The 23,171-nt window shown below is 43.3% G+C and overlaps 2 protein-coding genes across 3 annotated transcripts in view; both read left to right on the top strand.

Moving 5' to 3' along the window:
- RBBP5 (RB binding protein 5, histone lysine methyltransferase complex subunit) overlaps positions 1-23,171 on the top strand; it is a 207,557-nt gene that overhangs the window by 112,343 nt on the left and 72,043 nt on the right. The window lies entirely within an intron of this gene.
- The window catches only part of DSTYK (dual serine/threonine and tyrosine protein kinase), a 54,617-nt gene continuing 36,664 nt past the window's right edge, over positions 5,219-23,171 (top strand). The window contains exons 1-2 of the mRNA XM_056845626.1: positions 5,219-5,652; positions 22,662-23,050. Of these exons, the coding sequence (XP_056701604.1) occupies positions 5,367-5,652; positions 22,662-23,050 (675 nt within the window). The 5' untranslated portion in view covers positions 5,219-5,366. The remainder of the gene's footprint in view (positions 5,653-22,661; positions 23,051-23,171) is intronic.

The raw sequence follows: 23,171 nt of genomic DNA, 5'->3' as shown, positions 1-23,171 counted from the left end.
TAACTTATATTATAGCTGAGGTTCGCATAAATCACTTATGACAGCTATATAGTTATCCCTAGCTTATTTATTCAATCAGGGTTTTTAGGTTTTCATTTTTTACAGTTTTTCTCTTTTTATAACAATTGATTGTAATTTGTATATATGCTGGTCTTTGACTGTAACAATAAAGATTGATTGATTGCTTTTATAATGTCTTACTGGACATTCTGCCCATTTTTGTGTTTTTTCTGTTTTCTGCTTTTTGATTCTATAACAGAGATAAAAATAACAATTTTGAAAAATAAGTGCCTGAGCTGCAATCCTAAAATCACTTTCTTGGGAGTAAGCCCCACTGAATAAAATTGGACTTGCTTCCCAGCAAACCTGTTGGGGATTGCTCTCTTTGAAAGTGAAAAAATAAATGTCTAATGGGAAAGCTATAATTTGCATTTTTCATTGGCTCAAAAACATTAACCAGAGTATTTATGCCAATTAGCACTGGCTGGATGGTGATGCAAAGGAAACAGAATATGCTATTTGACATACTTCTTCTTTTAATCTACTGAAAGAAGTCCCATATCCTTGTAGCTGAGACTAGCACTGTTCTTATCAAATGCCTGCTATATTCGATATTGTCATAATGAGCCTGCTGTTTGGCTTACGTTGCAAAGCATTGTCAAAGAACAAGAGTTGGTTTTTATATGCCGACTTTCTCTGCCACTTACGGAAGACTCAAACTGGCTTACAATCACCTTCCCTTCCCCTCCCTACAACAGACACCCTGTGAGGTAGGTGGGGCTGAGAGAGCTCTAAGTGAGCTGTGACTAGCCCAAGGTCACCCAGCTGGCTTCATGTGTAAGAGTGGGGAATCAAACCCAATTCTCCAGATTAGAGTCCACCGTTCCAAACCTCTCTAGAGGGTTCTAGAGGCAACAGAAGCCTGGTAGGGATGTCCATGGGCATAACAGATGAGTTAAAGACTGGAAGAAAATAAAGCTACCTGACACACTACTTGCATAACTCAAAATACAGGATCACAAAAAGGTGTAGCCGCATCTGGACTGTTTACCTCATATGTCATCCTGGGCTTACAACCCCTGAGGTTTTTCTTTTCCCTTCAACCTCTTAATTTGTTGAAATATTTATAGAGTGAATCAGGAACTTAAAGGGTACTGAGAGTCAACATCCCCTGACAAGATCAATGGTCCTTGTCATATCTTGTCATCATAAAAGAATAAGTGAGCACACATGAAGCTGCTTTATACTGAACAAGACCTTAAAAGTCAGTTTTGTCTACTCAGACTGGCAGTGGATGTCCAGGGTCTCAGGCAGAGGCCTTTCACATCATTTACTGCCAATTCTTTTAACTGGATGTGCTGGAGATTGAGCCTGGGACCGTCTGCATCCAAGCAGATGCTCTACCACTGATCCACAGCCCTCTCCAAACGCCTAAGCAACAGCACAGTTATCTCTGGTGAGTGGCTGAACATGGCTTCCACTGTTTCAAAAAGAAATGCAGTGACCAGAGAATGCCTGTAGCCAGAAGTTATTGTCTCAGGATAGCAACCCTGAATTAACAACTCTACCAACTATTTGGTCTTGGCTCTGCAAACAAACTTTTTAGAAATTAAGGAAAGAACCTAGAGTAACCTTGGCTGTGCAGTGTTGGCCATTTCCATTCTTTCACACAGAAGGAATGAGGACCATCTGGGTCTTGAAGTCTTAATCACACTTATATTTCCTGATCATGCAATGGCTTTCTGGAGGGATCTGGTGAGCAGAGCACATAAATACACAGAAAGTTTACATTCATACAGGATATCCATAAACTGTAAATGGCACGACTGCATGACTAGAATCCATCATCTGACTCATAGGCAGGGTCATTGTAAGAATGTAAGCAGAATCCTGCTGGATTATGCCAAAGGTCCATCTGGTTCAGCACTCTCTTTCTAACAGTGGCCAGAGAGATATTCCCAGCAAGCCCACAAGCAAGGCAGGAATGCAACAGTCTTTCCTCCTTCTTTAGCTCCACCCCAGTAACTATTCATTCAGAGGCACACTGCCTGACTATGGAGGTGCTACACCCAGTGCCATCTACTCCTAAACAGAATGACATCCTTCCGAGCTCATTGAATCCAATGGATTTAGACGGGTGAAACTTCTTAGGATTGCACTGTTAGTTATCTTGGCTAACAGCCAAGGGTGCATCTAACCTCTAGGACCCTGTTTAACCCACTTTTAAAGCCATCTAGCAGTGACAGTAATCACATCGCTATCCAGCGAATTTATGGCTCAATGCAAATTTTAACCAAGTTCCAGTTCAGATCTTTGCTAACAGTATTAAATGACACAACATTTTCCAACCTTACTTTTGGAACAGAAGAATATTCAGTAACTCTGTGACCTGGTGCTAGGGCCCAAGAGGGGGGCCACCTATATACGCTGCATATGTTACACAGTGCTGGTGAATTCACAGTGCTGGCATAATCCAGCAGGATTCTGTTTACATTCTTACAATGACCCTGCCTATGAGTCAGATGTTGGATCCTAGTCATGCAGTCAAAGTACAGCTTAGACAGTGATGTGATATAGATTTTACTTAGACATTAATTATACAAGTATTGTGTACAATGTGGAAACAAAAATGATGAGGTATCCACTAAACTGGCAAAGCTGGAGGGGATGTGTAACCAGTACCCCACTTTCTGTGGTATAATCTGTACACTCCACTCACCTGTTTCTTAAATTAGAACTAAATACAGCATTTATTAAGTTCTGCTAAGTGAACGCAACAAACAGTATGAGCTCTGTAAAATGCACTAATGTATAATAGACCAAGTATCGGAACATATCTTGACTGTACTAGAATGTTTAACCTACTGCTGTCGAATGTTGTTATTATAAGCTAAACTTAAAGAGTTTTTTTTTAAAGAACTAAACATGGGTACACTGAAGGAGGGCAGCCCAGTCTCCCAGCTTGAATAAAGGCTTCCAAAACGAGGCTCACATGGATTCCAAACAATTCAGCTAAATGTCTTGCAAAAGAAGAGGAGGGATGTGGATGGCTACCATCCTCTGTTGCGGATCCATCCATCCATGGAGGACAGATTTCTTTCTTCCCCCCTCCCACTGCAGCCCAAAATGCACCCCCATAAACAGCATTTCAGGGAGCATTTTGGACTGCAGTGGTGGCGGGGAGCCTGAAAGCTGTACCCAAGAGTAAGAAATACTTCCACCAGCAGAAACGTTCAGCTAGACCCAAGCCTCAGCACATTTACTTGGAAGCAAGTCCTCTTGAAATCAATCATGCATTTCTGAGTAAACATGCATATTATCAGGCTGTGTTTGTGTGAACTGGCTGCACCATATAAACTGGCTCATCTTATGACTTAAACATTTTAAGTAATGAGCGATTGCAACCAAATGGTATTCTTTGAAGGAAATAAAAAACCCAGCATGATCACACAAAAGTCTAATTTAATGGTATTTTTGCACAAATCTTCCTTTCAGCTCAGCTGAGATCATAATTGCCAAGGGGCATAGGAGAAGGTCATGTAAAAATGGAGCAGGAATAAAGGAAGACTTTTTTTCTCTCTCATGGGAAATGTTAAGAGCCAAAGCTGAGAGACGGATACAAGTCTAGGTGGGTAAAATCAGTACTAGTATGCCTTTTGTTGCATTTATATTTAGCAATGAAACAAAATGCTATTTTTAAATGAAACAGAATGTGAAAGCCATTTGTGTTACACAAACCTCTGGGCACAAAAAGGTACATAGGGCCAATGCACAGTCATTCATTTAGTTGGGAGTAAGTCCTGCTGATACCTACTTCTGGATAAACATGCATTGGATGTGGTTGCAATCTTATGTCCGCTGGCATGGGAGTAAGCCCCATTGAAATCAGTACGGCTTCCTTCAAACATGTATAAGATTGAATACCTTCAGACTTTTCACAGATGGGAATTAGGGAGACTTTCACACAAACCCAATTCCTGTTACTGTGCCACTGTCCCTACCCTACCACCTCTTGCACACTAATGAATTTCTCTACTTGCTATATGTTGTATTAATTTGCTTTTCAGTAACTTGTCCCGTACAGGCCAATGTAGTAGGTTAGTAAAAGCAAAAATACCATAACATTTCACCTCACAAAACTCTAGTTTTACATATTCTATAATATCTGCAGCGCAAACACATGTATTAATAACTGTTCGGATAGGCGATTGAGGGATGAAGAGAGAAGGGAAGCAGAGAGTTTTGTGCCAGCGCACATGCATTTGATTCAAGATACACTGCAAGTACAGTGCAATCATAAACAGAGTCACACCGTTCTAAGACCATTAATTCAAAGACATCTCCTTATACCAGGGGTGGGGAACCTTTTTTCTGCCAAGGGCCATTTGGATATTTATAACATCATTTGCGGGCCATACAAAATTATCAACTTAAAAATTAGCTGGCCAATACGTTTCTCCACGGCCCAGGTGGGAAAGGGTTAACACAGTTTCTTGGGCAGTCTAGCAACTCCATAGCTAAAGACTCTTCTGCAAGGGGGGGAAAAGGTTCCTTTTCTCAGCAAAACAAACTCACATCCGCCTCGAATAGAGGCTATTCCTGTCCGCAGGAGGGGGCGGATCACCAGTCTTAGATCCTTCTGAGCTAGAGATCTGCCAGGACCCACGAAGGGCCAGACCAAATTATTTAGCAGGTCTTAAACGGCCCCCGGGCCTGACGTTCCCCACCCCTGCCTTATACAGTGGCCAGAAAACAAGGAAAACAAAGAAGCTTGTTCTCCCCAAGAAATACCCTTTGATCACGGTTATCTTTAAAAACCAAAGCAGACTCCCTAGAAACTCGCCAGGTTTTCTCCAACTCTTGCAGATTTTCGTTTTCTCTGACATCCACTTCATGATCTACGCATTTAACTCAAAGCCTCGCCCGCACTCCCTCCTTTCTCTGACACGGGCCAAATGATCAACAAACGGAATTCCGGAAAGAGCACAGATTCAAGACTACAAATCCCATGGTTCATTTCGGGAAGGAGCGCACAGCAACGCCTTCCTCGCCAGTCGAAGCGCTGCCACGCCGCCGTTCCGCTGCCAGAGCGAGCGCCGGCGATTGTCAGCAAGACTACATTCCCCGTGGTGCAAAGCGGCCGAGGGAGCGGGATGGGGTCCGCCCCTCGGCCGCCTCCCCCTCCCCGCCAGAGCGCCCGGATAAAGGTTCCGTTCCGTGCGCAGTGCGGCTCGGTGCGACGCTGCTGTCAGGGGGAACAGGAGGCCGCGCCTGGGGCCCCGCGCGGTGACAGCGGCAGCCTGGCAGTGTCCGAGTCCCCGCCGTGGTGGGGAGAGGGCTCGGGGACGGACGCCCCGGAGGACGACATGTCGCGGGGCTGGGAAGGCTCCTCGGCCCGGGGCTCCATCAGCGGCGGAGGGTTAAGCCGCGAGCTGTGCCGCACGTTCGGCCACTACAACCGGCACTTGGGGCGGCTGCAGCACAACCTGCACGACACCAAGAATTTCTTCCGCGACATCAAGTACTCCCAAGGGCTCGCCATATTCCCCACCGCTGGCACCGGGCCCGCCGGGGAGGAGCCGCCTCGGCCGCAGCCCGCCCCCTCGGGCCCTGATAGCGCCCCTAGTGGCGGGGTTGCCTCCCTGCAAGCTGGTAAGGAGCCCTGGGGTATGTGGGTGGGCGTCGGGAGGAGGGGAGAGAGTTTGTGTGGCATTTATGCACGGGAGGTTTCCCCCCCGGATCTGCCGCTCTCTGCATGCACATTGTTCCCATCCGAACTCTCAAAACTCCCATCAGGTGTGGTTTTTCTCGTCCCTGAAGCCCACGGTTGGCGGAATTCCCCCCATTAGGCAACCTGTGCAGTACTGTGCTGTGCATTCCCTATGGGCAGGCGTGTTTGACTGTAGCGGCAAAATAAAGCAACATTTCAGCGGCGCTTTAGCCAAATTGACCCTAGTTGGATTCCTGTTTCATGCTTGACATCAAGTCTCCACTGATTTCAGGAGCAGTTACTCTCCAAGGCGGCGTGCATAGGGGCTGATGGTGCGGGAGACCTGTCAGGGTTTGCATCTGGCAGCCTTGTCTGGGTAGTTCGATGAGATGAGAGGGGAGGGGGGATCTGCGGCGGTTGGGGGGGGGGGCTTTGAGCTAAGAGAGGTGTAACTGATGGGTGCCTGATGTGGTAACGCTGCGGATTTCAGCGTTAACCCTTGGAAACCGTGGTCGCTGAAAGAGGACTGTTGTAGGCAGGTATGTGGTGTGGAAAGGTGGCCATAGCCAAGGAGAGAAGTGACTGTAGCAGGCCCAAGAGTTGCTGTTCTCTCTTAGGCTCTCCAGGCATGCTGGCTTTGAATTGGCAGCTGTCATGCTTGTGTGTGTGTGTGCTTGCATTCTTTTCTTTACTCTTTGTCGGTTTTTAAAGGAAGATGATCAGGGTGTCCTTGGGCCATGCTTGATCAGACTGCTGCCACTTGTCAGTTGCATATCCTGGTTTTTTCTCACTCCCTAATGACTGGAAAACCACCTCTGTTAGTCTCTTGGCATGAAAACCCCAAAAGGGGTCTCCATAAGTCGGCTGCGACTTGATGGCACTTTACGTGCACACACACACACACACACACCCCATATGAGATGGCAGGTCAAAATGGGAAGTATGTCTTGTATTGTGATGGTGGTTTTAGTATGAATAAAACAGGAGTCAAGTGACACCTTAAATATCAGTAAAACTTGACTCCTGATTTATTTGGCTGCTACAGACTTAACACGGGTACTCCTGTGGAATCTGCTTGAATAGTAGTTCAACTAGAACATCCGTTTATTTTTGCATGCACTCTTTTCTACCTTGCGGTATGTAGATTTTATTGCTCTGTTGCCATCTCTGGGTTGCCTTGTTTTATTATGTCCTGTAGTCCACAGATGTGAAAGAACTTCATGCAAGGTTATCCTCACATTAATATAGCGACTCCAAAAAAAGCAGTAGCAGACTGCAGGCAAACATGCTGTTGGCATTTTATATGGGGGCTAAATGTAGTCTTTGCCCTGACCTGGATAGCCCCAGTCTAGGGTGATCTCGTCAGATCTCAGTAGCTAACAGGTTTAGCCCTTGATAGTATTTGAATAGGAGACCTCCAAGGAGTACTAGGGTCTTGAGGTGGGGGCAGACTATGGGGAGCCACCTCTGAACACCTCTTGCCTTGAAAACCCTGCAGGGTCACCATAAGTCATCTATGACTTGACAGAACAAAAAATAGTAGTCTTTGTGACTAGCAGTCTTAAACAGTTCTCTGCTGAGCTTGCAGTTGATTATTGGTATTGTAATCTAGCAGTTTGCATGCTGATACCATTTTGTTGTCTTCTCCCCCTTCTTGCTGTTCTGTGAAATCATGTGGACCCTGTTTTAACTGGATGCTGGGCAGGTGGGAAGAAATTCTTATTGAAGCTGAAAAGGGTGAAAGTTCTTGGGCTGGAGTACATTGTGAAATCCTGCTAAATAAAGTAATGAATAAATGCATAGATATAATTGGAGGCGTTGCATAGTCTGGGCATGTATTGGAGGGCTTGTAAAAGATGAACTGAAACAAAACAGATCCTTTGGATGAGGAAGAAAGTAAGGCTAAAATTGGGGTGAGCATCTGCATGGATTTGTGACATATCACCTCTGACTCATCAAGAGTCAACTGGCTCACTTTGCATGCTTTAAACCCTGAATTTGTGCTAAAAGTGTAAATAGTTTGAATGGCTCCTGATTTAAGGAACAGAAGAGAATTAAAGCCTGTTCAGTTCTTTAAATCTTTCCCCTCACAGGTTAAGCTCAGATATCTAAAAACTTTCCAGATGTATTTATTGAGTTGGGCTTTGTAAAAATGCATTAAATTTTGTAATACTGGTTGGGTGGGGCATAGCATGAGGCTTGAGCTGCAGCCTCACACTATTAAACTAAGTAGACAGTCTCCGCTTAAATTTCGGTCAATTCGCAGTAGACAGAGAGCGAAAGGGGGGTGGGGTAACTGGGATCTATAACCTATGTATTCTAGGATAGTCCTATGTGAAAACTCTCAAATGAGCAGGCGGTTGTATAATTAAAATTGGTTTTAGTAAAGAATAAAATAATAAATATACTTTAAGCAATGAACATACATACACAAAGCATACAAGATATGGTTAAGAGAAGAAGGGAGGAGGTTGAATAAGGTTTCAGGGATGGGTAATAGTTATAAGTCTTGAAGGGACATCCAGGGAAAGCAGCGCTAAAGAGGAAAATGACCATTGTTTCCAGGAGCAAAGGAAAGAGCCCACATGCAAGTGAGGGTGCATGCATGGATCCAGAACACACACACACACACACTATGAATGGCCAAAGGACCAATATTTATACCCCAGAATGGGTCCTGAGGTGGTATGAGGTAAGCTGGCAGGAAATCCAGAGACAAAGAATAGATTGCTTTTCCAGGGTTCCATCAAAAAGATAGGAGAGGTTTGATGAATTGTCAGAACCCAAGAGAATGCCTGGGCTATTCTCTTGAATACTGATTAATTGCTGGGATGAATGCAGATAGGGTAAGTAAAGGTCTGCTTGGAGCGGTCATTACATCACCTTAAGGGTGACACAATGGGGATTAGCTAGTCCCATTGTCCAGCCAGGCACACCTTAAGGCCGGAGAAAAGTTCAGCGGTCAACTGCCTTCCTGCCCAGGCTTGACACACAAGATGGATCCTAAAACCCTCTGAGAGGTATCCATTTTGTGGGGAGCAGTGTCTTGCCCCTATGCCAGTCTTTGGCCCCCATGCCTTCATGGCATCCCTTAGCAGGAGGAGGGGTACGACTGCTTACAACGCACACTTATTTGCGAGTTGTTACAACTGAACTCAGGGATTTATAACGTTCTGGACCAGGCTGGCCACCTGCCTTTTAAACTAAAATCTCTCTCTCCCCCTCTCCTTCTCTTTCTCTCTTTTTAGGGTATCTTGGAGTTTCTGTTAGCACACTGTAGATTTTTAAATGGTGTAATGATCTGGCCTGGATAGCCCTAGGCTAGCCTGATCCTGTTAGATAGAAGCTAAGCAGGATTGTCCCTGTTTTTTTTGTGTTTTTGTTTTGATAGGCAACCTCCCAGGAACACTGGAATCATGATGCAGAGGCAGGCAATGGCAAACCACCACTGAACATCTCTTGCCTTCAAAACACTACAGGGTCGCCATAAATCAGCTGTGACTTGACGGCATAAAAATGTTTTAGATGTGTTTAATTTGCAAATAATTTTTGATTTGATTTGAAGATGCACAGCAATGGAGGTTTGGTTCCCACCCCCCCACACAGACACACACTGTTTTCTTTCATCTCACTGAAAAGGGTATTTTCCCCACTGTTGTTTTCTTTCATCTTACTGAAAAGCTTGAAGGAAGATTAGGACTGATTCACATATACAGTGGCGCTGCCAGATTTCCTTCAGGTGATAGTATCAAGTCTATGTGTATCTGCAGTCTCCTGGGAGAAAACAGTGTGAACTAGAAGAGACTACAACAATCCCTGTGATGACTGCAACTACTCAGAAAAGCACTACTGCCAAGTGTATGCAGATCTATGTAGTACTTTCTCAGCATGGTCATAAACATGTGGGAACCAGAGGACCGGCTACTCAAGTTTGGTATTCATATATAGGAAATGCAGCTCTTGTACCACATGCATGAACCTCCCACGGCTGTGTTCTGAAAAAAAATTACTTGGAAATGGTTTCTTTGGAATCTAAAGGAAACTCCAGATAAAGACTTAAGTTTATATAACATCCAGTATTACCGTATTTTCCATGTATAAGACAGTGTTTTTTTCTAAAAAAAATTAGTAAAAAAATGGAGGTCGTCTTATACACGGAATACACAGAAAAATACAGGCAGGGAAGAAAGCGGGGCTCATCAGAAGGCTGGCAACCGGGCTCTTCCCCGCTGCTCTCTTCCCCGCCCGTCAGCTGATGGGCAGGGAAGAGCCTGGTCGCCCTGGCCGGCCGGTGTCCAGCCTTCCAATGGGCCCTGCTCTCTTCCCTGCCTGTATTTTTCCATGTATAAGACGCCCCCATGTATAAGATGACCCCGATTTCTTAATTTTGAGTTCAAAAAAATAGGGGTCGTCTTATACACTGGAAAATATGGTAGTCCTGTTTCTGCTGAAAGTTCTTAATTTGTGAACAAATAATTTCATTTTGCTCTAGGTTTCAAATCAATGAACAGCTGGAGAACATGATATTGTGGCTATATTTATATAATATATTCAGCTGTTTCTTTGTTCAGATTGAAGTCTGGAAGATCCTGAAAATAGGTGGTTCAGCTAGTTTTTGTGCAGGTTATAAAGACCCTTGTAGAATGCGTTACAATATTCTACCCTTGGTGTCTACAATTTGGCCAGATCAGTTGAATCAAGGTAGAAGGCTGTCATCCAAACTAAATAAAGTTTAAAGAGTGCCTTTAGATGATAGAGGTTTATCTTTTTGTAAACAGAGTGTCTACAACATTTTGGACAAGCTGTAACTATAGTAAATTGTTACTCAGTGGGAAAATCTTCAAGATACTTTTTCACAGCACAGAATTTATCTTCATAAAATAAAGCTGAGATACCTTTTAATAGGCAGGCAGTTACGAGACAACTAGGCAAAATACTCTTTTAAACCGTGTAAATTAATAAAGATCTCTGACTATTCAGCAGAAAAAATGGCTACTTAAGACATTGGCATTCATGTCTACTTTGTGTATTTCATCTTCCTAATTTAAGAGATTCAATGACATTTTCTCTTTTAGATCAAGAATTTTCTTGAAGCACTTGAAACTCGACTGTCCACATCAGTCTTTTTGAGCCTGTGGGCACTTTTGAGATTGCGACACAGGGTAGTGGGTGCAAGCGCAAAATGGCTGGTGGAAGACGGAGTTAGCCATAAAACCACACACTTGCTTTTATTTAACGGTTTATTTCAAGTATTTACATCCTAATTTCTGTCTATGAGCAAAGCAAACCACAAGTATGGAACAATTTAAATATAACAAGTATACACAATTAAACAGAGCTGTTAAGACAGTCACTTTAGTTTCCTCACTTATATCACAAGCAAAAGGGCTGGTTTGTAGCAAGTTCTTTCTTTCTTTCTTTTTCTCAGACTACTGTAAAATAAGGGGGGAAAGAACATATTCAGATTTAGGCTTTTTGTTCTTAATGGCTCTCAGAAATCACAAATTATTAGGAGGCTCAATGTATGAAAAACACAACTAAGCAGACTACTGTGAGGTCTGACACTGCGTACCATCTGTGAGGTTTTGATAATTGGGGGTAAAAGAGGATATGACAGCTCGCAGGCAGTTATCCAAATGGTCATCTGTCAAATGTGATCCGTTTTTAGATTTGAAGTGCTTCATCACTGAAAAGAATGACCCTTAAATATAAGTGGATCCAAAATATGATTTAATCAACGCTGCACTGTTTTTCCACAAAGGGTATGTTTTAGGATCAACAAAGTTCCAAAAACCCTTATCATTGAAATGAGTTATTCGTTGTGTATATCTTTTGAGGCATGCTATCTCCATTTCAGTTTCTTTAGGTGGAGCTTGAGATATTTTCTCGATTTGCATTGCCACTGTAGTTATGTCAGGAGGGCTGGATGGATTATCAAAAAATATCACTACTGGTTCGATTTCAATAAATTGCTTGAAAACAGACGTTTAATTGTTCTTCCAGGGTAGTAAGGTGGTCAAATCTGCCATCCCCAACCACCTGCTTTATTGATGGGAAATGAACAAGTGAATTATTCTAAAAGTGTGACTTCCATATTTTCAGTTTGCATTCAAAGGTGTTCACAGACGTAATCATCTGAAAAATGGTTTGTCCTTCCCTTGAAGCTCAATGTTCAAGCTGTTTAGTTTGGGGGTTAAGTCTGCAAGCCAAGTCCAACAACCAAACCTTATTGTACAGCTGATCAACCTGCTGATCTTTAAAAAGGTAAAGGTCCCCTGTGCAAGCACCGGGTCATTCATGACTCATGGAGTGACATCACATCCTGACGTTTACCAGACAGACTTTTGTTTACGGGATGGTTTGCTAGTGCCTTCCCCAGTCATCTTCCCTTTACCCCCAGCAAGCTGGGTACTCATTTTACCAACCTCGGAAGGATGGAAGGCTGAGTCAACCTTGAGCTGGCTACCTGAAACCAACTTCCGTTGGGATCGAACTGAGGTCATGAGCAGAGCTTGGACTGCAGTACTGCAGCTTACCACTCTGCTCCACGGGGCTCTTTAGACTCTAAAAAAAATGCTTGATTTCTTTAGTCAGGCTTAGAAATCTTGTAAGAACCTTCCCTTTACTCAGCCATCTCATTTCTGTGTGCAATATGAGCTCACTGTACTCTGCATCAACACCCTCAGAAGTGCCTTAAAAAGTCTGTGTTGCAAAGACACAGCCCGGGTAGAGCTTATTATTTTTGTGACTGCATCCATGACATGTTTAAAGTGGAGTACTTTAGCACACAAAGCGTCCTGAAGAGTGATGCAATGATACGAAACAAATTTTGGGGGAAATTCAACTTTTTTGCAGAGGGCAAAGAATCCATTGATGCAACACTTCCTCATCCACAAAACAGTTTCTTCCTAGTCAGAACTGAAAAAGTAGGTCCTGTGTTTTTTGCTAGATTCCCCACTCGTTTTGACAAGTGTAGAAAACAGAAAAATATTCAACATGCTGTTTCTTGCTCCCTCCCCAAAGCAGGAAGCCTTCCCCCTCCTCCCGGGAACTGCTGCTCGGGAGAAAAAGAAGCTGACTGATGTGTGTGTGTATGTAGGGGGCGGGGGTGTTACTGTCTGCCCCAAGCCAGCCAGGCACCTTTTAACTTTTTCAACAGAAAGCATTTGCAAGGTGAAATAAAGGATTTCATATCAAATAGCATTTCGGCGGAAGCAGAAATGTGGGTGTCCACAACTGCAGGAATAACAAAGTCACCCAAAAAGGGAGCTGTAAAGGCTGTAGAAGATCAAAGAAGTTACTCGAACCAGGTCAGTGGGACAGAGGGAAGCACTCTTCCACATGCTGAAACATCAAGTGAAATCTGCCACACTCCAAGTGAGATCCATGTTGGTGGGGGCAAGAAAAGGTAGTGCGCCCGTAGGCTACGATCCCTGGTACACATGATGTCTCGTTAATAAAAATAACAGATTTTGTCGTCTAGATGGGTTCTTGTAGCAATATCTTGTACTCAAATGGAGAATACTCTAAAAATCATTACTGATGTCTGTAGACTAGAGGAGACGATGAGTGGCCTGCTATGATTTGGCTGAAAATAGAACCGGTATACTGCAGGAGCCCCGTGGCACAGAGTGGTAAGCTGCAGTACTGCAGTCAAAAGCTCTGCTCACTACCTGAGTTCAATCCAGACGGAAGTCAGTTTCAGGTAGCTGGCTCAAGGTTGACTCAGCCTTCCATCCTTCAGAGGACGGTCAAATGAGTACCCAGCTTGCTGGGGGTAAAGGGAAGATGACTGGGAAGGCACTGGCAAACCATCCCATAAACAAAGATTGCCTAGGAAACGTCGAGATGTGACATCACCCCAAGGGTCAGGAGTGACCCTGTGCTTGCACAGGGGACCTTTACCTTTTTTTTATACTGCAGTCACTAATGTGCTTAGCTCCACATATGGTTAAATGAAAGTCAGTTGGAGCAGTCCAGTGTGTCTTGTAGGAGATTTTATTTACTAGGCTTCATACAACATACTTCCCCTACAACTGTATAAAAACAATGTATACATTGTTGGGAATTTCGCTGTATGCACAGGTGGCTAAGTAGGCATTTGCTGTAGCATCACACATAACATTGTACGTTGTCTTCTCTCCTATGCTTGAATAGTGAAAATGTCATATCAAAAATGGTCTGCATATAGACCAGCATTTGGGTTGAAACAGATGAGCTTCAAGAGCTCTGTGGTTGAATCACCTGACATTTTGATCAGTACTTTAAAGCAAATTAATTGGAACTGTGATTCTGTGGAAGGGCAGTTTTAGGTGGGTAGCCACGTTGGGCTGCAGTAGGAGCAAGATTTGAGTCCAATAGCACTTAAAGATCGACAAGGTTTCCACTCGGGAGTCAAAGGTCCTTTCATCAGATATGGAGGGGAGATTTATTTCACCCTTTCCCTCTGCTGTTTTCTCCATCTTAAATCCCTCTTCTTCCCATCCTGCTGTTAACTGCTGGGGGGGGGGGAGTCAAAATTCCTTATCTGGATGTTCTGAACATAGGCTGGCTATCAGCTTGTTTTATTTTTAAAAGCCAGTTTGATGTGTTAATGGGAAAATGAACTTTCAGATTTTAAATGTTAAAGATGGCCTTTCTTTTAGAAATTAGGGCTAACTTTGAGCAAATTGTAAATTTTCTTGCCCTTTGTTTGCTTCAAATGCTACTAGGCTTCTTCAGTGAGAGTCTGTATAATGTAAGCATTAATTGGCTAAAATCTAGGTGATAACCAAACATTCATGACTCACAACTGCCCGATAAATTGTACATTAAAGCAAGATCTAGGCAACACGATGTCGAAATCTGAGGACTGGATGAAACTGATAAAGATAAGGCCTGCCACATGTGAGCTAGGTGCAGAGCAAGGAATATGTAAGAAAACTAAATCAAATTATCTTGAACTGGTGAGGGGGTGCTTCATGAGAATATAATCACCAGCATCCCTGGTCGTTCTGTAATATTAACAAATTCCTTACAGTATTTTGTGGTATAGAAAGATGTTTACCGAATATGACTGAGGTAATGGGTAGCCACTTGGGAAACGGTGGCTCAGCTAGGAGGGGGCCCAAACTCAGGATAACGATGGGTTCTCATAGGAGGAGCACAATACTTGCGTACTTCAGGTGATTGACATGCTTTTTGTTCTGATCACAATTTCCTGTAATATCTTGATATACAGAAAGTTTAATGGCCTAGGCCCTTAGAACAAACCTTCACAGCGCTGATCCTCTAGTTAAAATGCAATTCCCGATGTGTCAGTTTTGCAGCCTATTCATGGTGTTCCTGGCTACAGTTTCACTTATTTTTTTCATAAAGAGTTTGAATAGATCTGTCCTGCTCAGTTCTATGCTGGTAGATTTGTGAACCATTAGGGTACATTCACATTCCCTGCATATCTGTGGTTGGGTTTAGGTCAGGGGTCAGCAATCTCATTAGTCAAGAGCCAAATATCAACAGTACAATTTCTTTTGAGAGCCAAATTTCTTAAACTTTATAGGTAGGTACACTGTATATTAACTTAATAAACTTTAATTAAAGTTTTAAGTCTTAATTAAACTATAGGTACCCTGAATAAAACTTGATATCATACTTAATAGTGATCTTATTTATTGATACAAATTAAATTGTAAGTCCCTGCCATTTCCCCCTCCCCGTCTGGAGGCCTGGTCTACCGCCATAAAAGCCTATTGGTAGACCTGGCCTCCGGCTGAGTCCCATTGGGAGGCCAGGTCTACCCATTGGCTTTCTTGGGAGTAGACCTGGCCTCCGGAGGCCCATAGAAGCCAATGGGTAGACCTGGCCTCTGAAGGGGGACTTTTTCCCCTCCTCGGAGGCCAGGTCTACCGCCAAGAAAGCCAGTGGGTAGACACGGCCTCCCAATGGGACTCAGCCGGAGGCCAGGTCTACCAAAGGAAGCCCGCCCCGCCCAACACCTGATGGGGGGGGGGCAGGAACCGCCAAGCCGCCCGCCCAGCAATCGCGCGGCTAGAGGGGAGGGGAGGCTTTAGACTCCCAACCATTGAGTTCAAGGGAAAGGGGGACCTGGCCATTCTCCACGGTGTGGGGGGGGAGACAGCACGCCCACTTGCCTGCTCTCTCTCTCGCTCTCGCTCTCAGGCGCGCCGGCTCTGCAGCCCGGCTGCCAGTGCGAGCGGGCACGAGAGCAGGGGCTCTGAACCAAGTTCAGAGAGCCACACTCAACGGGCCAAAGAGCCGCATGCGGCTTGGGAGCCGCAGTTTGCAGACCCCTGGTTTAGGTAAATCAGTGCTGGCTGTGGTGATTCTTAATGGATGTATTGGTTAATTATTAAAGGAATCTGTAAAGTTGCTGAGTTGGAGCAGAGCACATTTTGGTTAAATCTAAACTGTGACTGTAAAATATAAATTGAATGGTGAAGAAGAAAACTTTCCTGTGCAGAATTAAGCTCATCAAAACTAAAGAAACTAGAAGTCAATATTTACAAGCTTTTCCAGGGAAAATGACATCATATGCCAGTGATGCTGATACACCCTATAGTTTATAGTCCTTTGTGTAAGAATTGGTACTCGCTTGAACCAGAGGATCAAGAAGTGGTCGCTTCCATCCTGTTTTAGCAGGCTTTTTCTTATTTGGGTAGACTTAGTAGGGATATCTGTGGGAAGACTCAGAGTTAATGTACAACTATAGACTTTGTTTCGAAGTATTCTTCATTCAAGGGAACTTAATCTCTGCTTAGATTCTAGTCATCCTTATGATTTTGTTCACTTTCAGCTTGTCAGAACTGTGCTCTCTTGTCTGTGTTTTAACTATACAGAGCAGCGTGATGCTATGGTAGAACCCATTTTTAATATGGGCAAAATTGAAACCTTTAATAGATGGGTGTTTATCGTCACAAGAATTTATATCAAAGATTTTCATAACTGCTTTGAATGAATAAATGTAGAAGAGTGGAGTTCTGTATGACTCAAGAATTTCACACACCAAATATTCTATGACCGGGTTTGCTTTGCTGTAGCAGATAGCGCTGTAATGCTTTTGCTGTTATTTTTAGATCAGTTAGCTTGTTTCCTCTTGGGAACAGCATAATTTAAGCCCATGTGTTTGGATTCATTTGAAGGGCTAATCACATGGCTTTTTTCAACTGATGCAGAATGCTTCCTCTGGTTAGTCTCTTTGACATAAAAACCCTTGTAGTGTTCAGCTGTCAGCAGAAGTCCTTTTCCTAACAACTTTGTTGAGATTAGCTTTTCAGTAACTTCCCAGCTGTTTACCCTGCTAAAATTTGTCAGTGTTAAAGGAAATAGACACATCTTGCTTGGCTTCATCTTTTAAATGTTTTGACCTCACTGTGAAGCTTTCCCTGTGATTTTGTGCTATAGGGTTTAAAGGCTCTGTTGGCAAGGTGACAGATGCATAATAAAAATAGTGGGTACTGTTGCAATATTCATGAGTATTAGTGATGGTGAACTGTCTGACGAGACCTCTTTAATGTGTGTGCTGTGGCTCCCTATATACATGAATCCCATGAAAATGTACTTGCAGCACAAGAGTATTGTGCAGACAAATTAGATTACTTGTTACAGCAAGGATTACTACTTGCTGTTATTTTTGTACACACCCAAATGTTATCCGAGCCAGTGTGGTGTAATGGTTAGAGTGTCAAACTATGGTCTGGGAGACCAAGGTTCGGATCTTCACCCTGCCATGGAAGCTTACTGGGTAACCTTGGGCCAGCCATACACTCTTAGACTAACCTACCTGACAGGGATGTTGTGAGGATAAAATGGAGGAGAGGAGAATGTGTAAGCTGCTTTGGGTCCCCATTGGGGAGAAAGGCAGGGTATAAATGAAGTAAATAAATAATATTAATCAGCACCCTTAAACCCACTATCTGGCTCTATTACTAATAGTATGCTGACTCAACAAATGATATTGATCATTACCCTTCCCACTGAAGGCATAGTATAATTAAATGTTCTACCTGTGCTTTAGGCATGAACTGCATAGAAGAAAACACAAGATGCTGAGGGCTTATAGCTCTATTCCACTTGCCTCACTTCATCTTCATTTAAAATGTTGGTTATCTGGTTTTGCAGCAAAACATAGCTGCTTGCATGACTGTGGGTGAAACTGGGTCGGGGGCTAGTCATCTTAATAGTATTCTGCAGGATATGTTCTGCCATTCATTGTATGCTTTCTGCTGTATTTGTGTTGCTCTGCAGAAACTCTGCACATAAGATGTAATTGTGAAGCAGTTTGACATGCAGTTTGGGAGAGAAGAATATTAAAAATGTTATCTTAGATGGGACCAGAAGAACAAAACAGAAGAGTCATGTTTTTGTGTGTGTAATGCATTTATTTTCTTTTATAGTTTTTGTATCTATAATCCATAAAGTGTTATGTTTGATTTGGGAATGTACGTCAGTGGATAAATTTTTTAGGCACTGACCTCAAAGTACTCTTAATACAGTCACCAAGCTAAAGTGGCTCACTGAAAAAAAAATCACTGAAATAGCATGGAGCTGGGGGCGAGAGGATTTCCTCCATTCCGTTTTTCTGTTCTGTGGTTCCATTATGACTTGTGTTCTGCTTTGGTTAGCTTCTAGCAAGAGAGAATTTCAGGTTATTGATAAAGACTCATTCTTTTGAGCTTTATAAATGGCTTTCCTAAACACACACACACACCTTTTGTTTCCATATCAGTACAACTGAACAGTTCTGCTGTGCAACTTGAACAAAGAACCTCCTTCAAAACTAATCTGTTGTGCTGTTAGATTTTTGAAATGGGTTTGTTTATTATTGTGTGAGTGCATTCTGACATTCATGTGTTTTACTCCAGTAAGCATTTCTGGCAATAATGCCAAAATTAAATTTGAAATTCCTACAAGGAATCCTCACAACAACCCTGTGAGGTGCGTTATGCTGAGTGCGTGTGAGACTGGTCCAAATTGCTTCCCTTTCCCTATTTGAAATGGAGCCCCCTGCAATGTCGTAGGGGATGAAGCCCAGTGAAAGGAGCCATGTGTGACTGCTGGGCCATGGTGACAGGGCTTGAAGGAGGGCAAGAAACCCACCACTCATGGGACAGCAGTGAAACATTGCTTTGGTGCTTTTCTTCAAGCTTCATAGGAACGTTCCTTTAGGGCTTGAAATAGCTGTGTGCTCTCTCCCTGGACATTACTCCTGCCCAGAGGAGGGGGCCCGTTCTTCCTCCCTAAGGCTATTGGGGCTGAAAGGACTCGAAGGACATTTTGCTTTCCTGCCTGTGTATGGGCCCATGGGAGGTCCTTTTTTTTTTCAGGGCTCCCCCCCTCCCCGAAACAAAATAAAACTCTAGAGGGACGCATTTTTAGCAAAGTACAGACATTTAGTAAATTACTCCTGCTGTTTGTAGGTAACTATTTTTTTTGTTTTTAGAAAACCAGAATTTTTCTCATTCTTTGCCACTTCCTCCATGCTGGCAGGAACAACTTGAATCAGGATATAAATGAATGCGTTGTTAAGAGAACTGTTCAAAGAAGATTACCAATCTTATTAAAATACGCAATGAATTTAATAAAGAACTTAACAGCAGCCAGATTTTGTCTAGCAGAGTATTGGGAAAGATCTAATGATTTACAAGGCTCAGAATTAGCTTTTTGCCTTTTTTTTTTTTAAAGAGAAGGTTAAGACATCTAGCAGGGATTGACAAGTAAATACGTAAACACAAACCTTTTGAAAACTCCCATTCATGATTTATTAGCATAAGGTTCTAAATCCAATCTCCATCATGGTTGAGAATTCTACTTTGTGCCTAGGGAGCCAACCCCAATTACAGGAGCCAGGTTCAGCCATTGCAACAAGTAGTTATTAGGTAATAGATATCTTAAATTAGAAAGTTTTGCTTCTTAGCTCTGTGCGTGCATGAAGCAGCAAATCCATAAACCAGTCTCATTCTCACAATGAATATATGATGTCTGAATATAGCTGATAAGTGACTGTTCACTATGTTCTTGCTGCTCAGTGTTTATAAGAGCTGAATGCCAAACTTTTGCTTTATCCTTTTTTAAAAAATTCTGTAGCACAGCTAGTTGCTTCATGTGTGTTCCTCTCATATCTTGTCCAAAGTGATTATTATGACGGAAGCTGCAGCTTCAAATACCAGCAGACAGTTAAAGGCTTCTTGCATTGAATTCTGCACACTAATGACAGAATGCAAGACCTGGCCCACACAGTCATAAGAACATAAGAAAGGCCCTGCTGGATCAGACCAAGGCCCATCAAGTCCAGCAGTGTGTTCACACAGTGGCCAACCAGGTGCCTCCAGGAAGCCACAAACAAGACGACTGCAGCAGCACCGTCCTGCCTGTGTTCCACTGCACCCAGTCAGCAGAATGAGGTGGTAGAATTCTGAGGTGGTAAAATGGGCTGTACCTTTGCAAACTTCAAGAGGGGGAAAATGACGTTTTGAATGCCTCCCCATGTAAAATGCTGGTTACTGAACATACATTGGTTATTCTTATAAAGTCTGCCATTTGTTCCTGTTCATGTGCAAGCTCATGCTACTGACCAAAATAACTAAAATAATTAGGAAAATGCCCAAGCCATAGGCTTGGTGGGACCAGTCCAGGCGGGAAAGAATCAACATATTTAATTTGCAATGTGGACAAATCCGCAGATACTTAAATCTGGAGACTGGAGCCATGAAGAGACAAGACAGCTCTTACTGCAAACCTGAGAAAAGCCCCATGTTTATAGAAAAATCTAAAAGCGTTAAAAAAAACCCCACCAGTATACTGGGGAGTTAACTGTGGCTTTAAGAAACAAGTGCCCTCTGTAGCCATAGCTGCGCAGTTTCAAGAGTATTACCAGCTAAAGCCTTGGTTTCTGTCAGTAAAAAGCAGGGGAAGGGGCAGGATGTCAGGGTCTTCACTGAACGCAAGATCCTGACAGGCTCTTGACATGAGTTCAGGCCAAGTTCTGGCCACAAGTCAAGTCCTTGGTTCCCAGGGCTTGGAAGCTCCTGTGTATACTTCGTTAGTGCCTGTCATCAGAGCTCTGGCGTGTTGTGTCTTCATGGGAAATGCCTATCTCGCTGTTGCCTAGCAATGTTTATTGTCCTCTCTTGTCCTAATGTTTTTAAGCAGGTAACCTGTACTTGCTCCCCATTGCTAACCTTGCCTGCCTGCATGCAGTTAGTTCTTTTAATTTGCTTTGTAGTTCCTAATAAAGTTTTACTGCTTCAGATCTACCTGTCTGGATGAGTATGCTTGAGGGATGCTAGAGGCAAATGCCTGAGACTGACACAGGGCCCTTTCCAGGGCTGTTTTGGCCTTTGAGGGAGAACTCGGTGGGACCAAGCTAAGCAGCAGCCACTTGGCAACTTGCTACCACATGTCTTGCACATCCCACCCAGGCTCAGCTGTTTACTATTCAACAGCAGCCACACCACAAAAGCCAGTGGTGTGGTAAAGTGGTCAGAGTTTCACACTAGGGTCTGGGAGACCCTTCTCTGCCATGGAATCTTGCTGGGTGACCTTGGGCTAGTCATACATACTCAGCCCAATCTACCTCACAGGGTTGTTGTGAAGACAAAATGGAGAGGAGAAAGGTGTAAGCAGCTTTAGGTCCCTGTTGTGGAGAAAGAAGGGGTATAAATGAAATACATAATAAATATAGTTGAGGATTGGGGCACATAAGAGTAAGTCGGTGGGTTGGTGGGAAGGACAGTAGAAAGCAGGGGAAGGTAAGGATATGGAGGTTACTAGGAAGAGGGAAAGAGGAAATGGTGTGGGGAGGGGGAATACAGGGGAAAATGAGGCATTCCCCACTGTTCAACTGTTCCCAGCCTCATGGAATTGGGCTGTATTTTTCCTGGTTATAAGCTGCCAGAGGGAGGGAAGGAGGAAAAGCTGAAGATGGGGGCAGATGAAATTGGGTTTGGTTGGTAGGTGGGAAGGAGAAGGAAGCAGGAAAAGGGAGAGGGGCTAATAGGGTCTTTCAGAAAAGGGAAAGGGGAAATAGTGGGTGAGGGGGAAATGAGCTCCCCGGCAAGTCCTTGCAGGTCCCAGATTTGTCCGGTATATCAGCCTCTTAAATGACTAAGGCAAGCATACAAAAAGCAGTGTAAGAACAGTGTCAAGCTTATCTTGAGAAGGAAGTATTTGTTTACTCAATTAACAAGTAGTGGCTCGAGATTCTAGTAGATCAGGATCTCTTTATTATACCTGTAAAGTTGAAGAACAACTATAAATACTCAAGTTGTCAAGTTGTTAAGCTGTTGTAGGAGTAAGATAAGATTGACTCTATATCTGGAGAGATGAAGATCGTGCAGAAGAATATATGAGCAGAAAGATATTGTTCAGCCATGGGTGTGTTGTAGTCACAGCCTTGTGGAGAGTGAGAGGTCTGGGCTGAAGAACAGTGTGATGAGGACGTGAAAAGCATTCCCTTTAATGGAAACCAGCCTCTTTAATATAACAGCTACATTTTCTTGCTCGGATAGGTGGTGGAAACATTAGTGAAGAATCTTATCAGAAAAATAGTTGGACTAATTACTTCATTTGCAGCACTATAGGGAGATAGTTTGCCTGTTGAATTTTTCCCCGTTACGCAGCAAATTAAAGGCACAAGATTCTTGATCAACATGTAGGGGTTACTTTGAAAAGGCAATAGTAGAACCAACCATTTTCTTTTCCTCCCCCATTTCTTCCTGGTGTCAAAAATGTCCCACGTTTTTTGTAGAGGAGGATAAACTTGTTTGAAACCAGCCTTCTGTGTGACACCAACTGGTTCATAAGTTCCCAACTCTTATACAAGAACTTCCTTTAGGCTCAAAAACTGGCTTCTGTGTGCTGATACAGAGTTGTAGAATCCTTGGTTGGCAAATGTGATGTATAACTCTAGAACACATAGTAATTGCTAATAAGATCTTTGTGCCTTGCTTTTTAGGGCAGCTGAGCTCGATTTCCTTTCCTCGACATGAGGAGGAGTACCTTCAACTGACAGTCAATTGTCGCCCATGCCTTTTAATCCTTGGCCAGAACTGTAATGCCAAATGCCAGTTGCTGAACATGCTCTTGGGAGAAAGACTGCTTCCCACCAACAAAATTAGCAGTGAGGAGAACTGTAAAAGACGTCGAATTCACTTCAGATATGGAAAACAAACACGGATTAGTTTGGCTTTACCAGGACAGTATGAACTGGTTCATAATTTGGTAGCTCACCAAGGTAGATGGAAGACAATACCTGAGGAGGATTTAGAAATCCATGGGGATAATGAGGATCTGGCACACCGGATTGCAGAGCTCGAGGTGACACTGCATCACACATTACTACAGGTACTAACATTTTTGTATGTTCTTGCTTGAATTTCTGACAGACTGAGCTTTGTTATGAAACATCATTATACTGTACTATAAATTGTGATAGTGGCAGAATAAATTCTGCATAAAACCCAAG

The sequence above is a fragment of the Euleptes europaea genome, chromosome 2 (assembly GCF_029931775.1).
Source record: "Euleptes europaea isolate rEulEur1 chromosome 2, rEulEur1.hap1, whole genome shotgun sequence".
In the NCBI taxonomy this organism is placed as follows: Eukaryota; Metazoa; Chordata; class Lepidosauria; order Squamata; family Sphaerodactylidae; genus Euleptes; species Euleptes europaea.
Note: the sequence above shows the minus strand (reverse complement) of the source record. Positions and strands in the feature narration are given on the sequence as shown.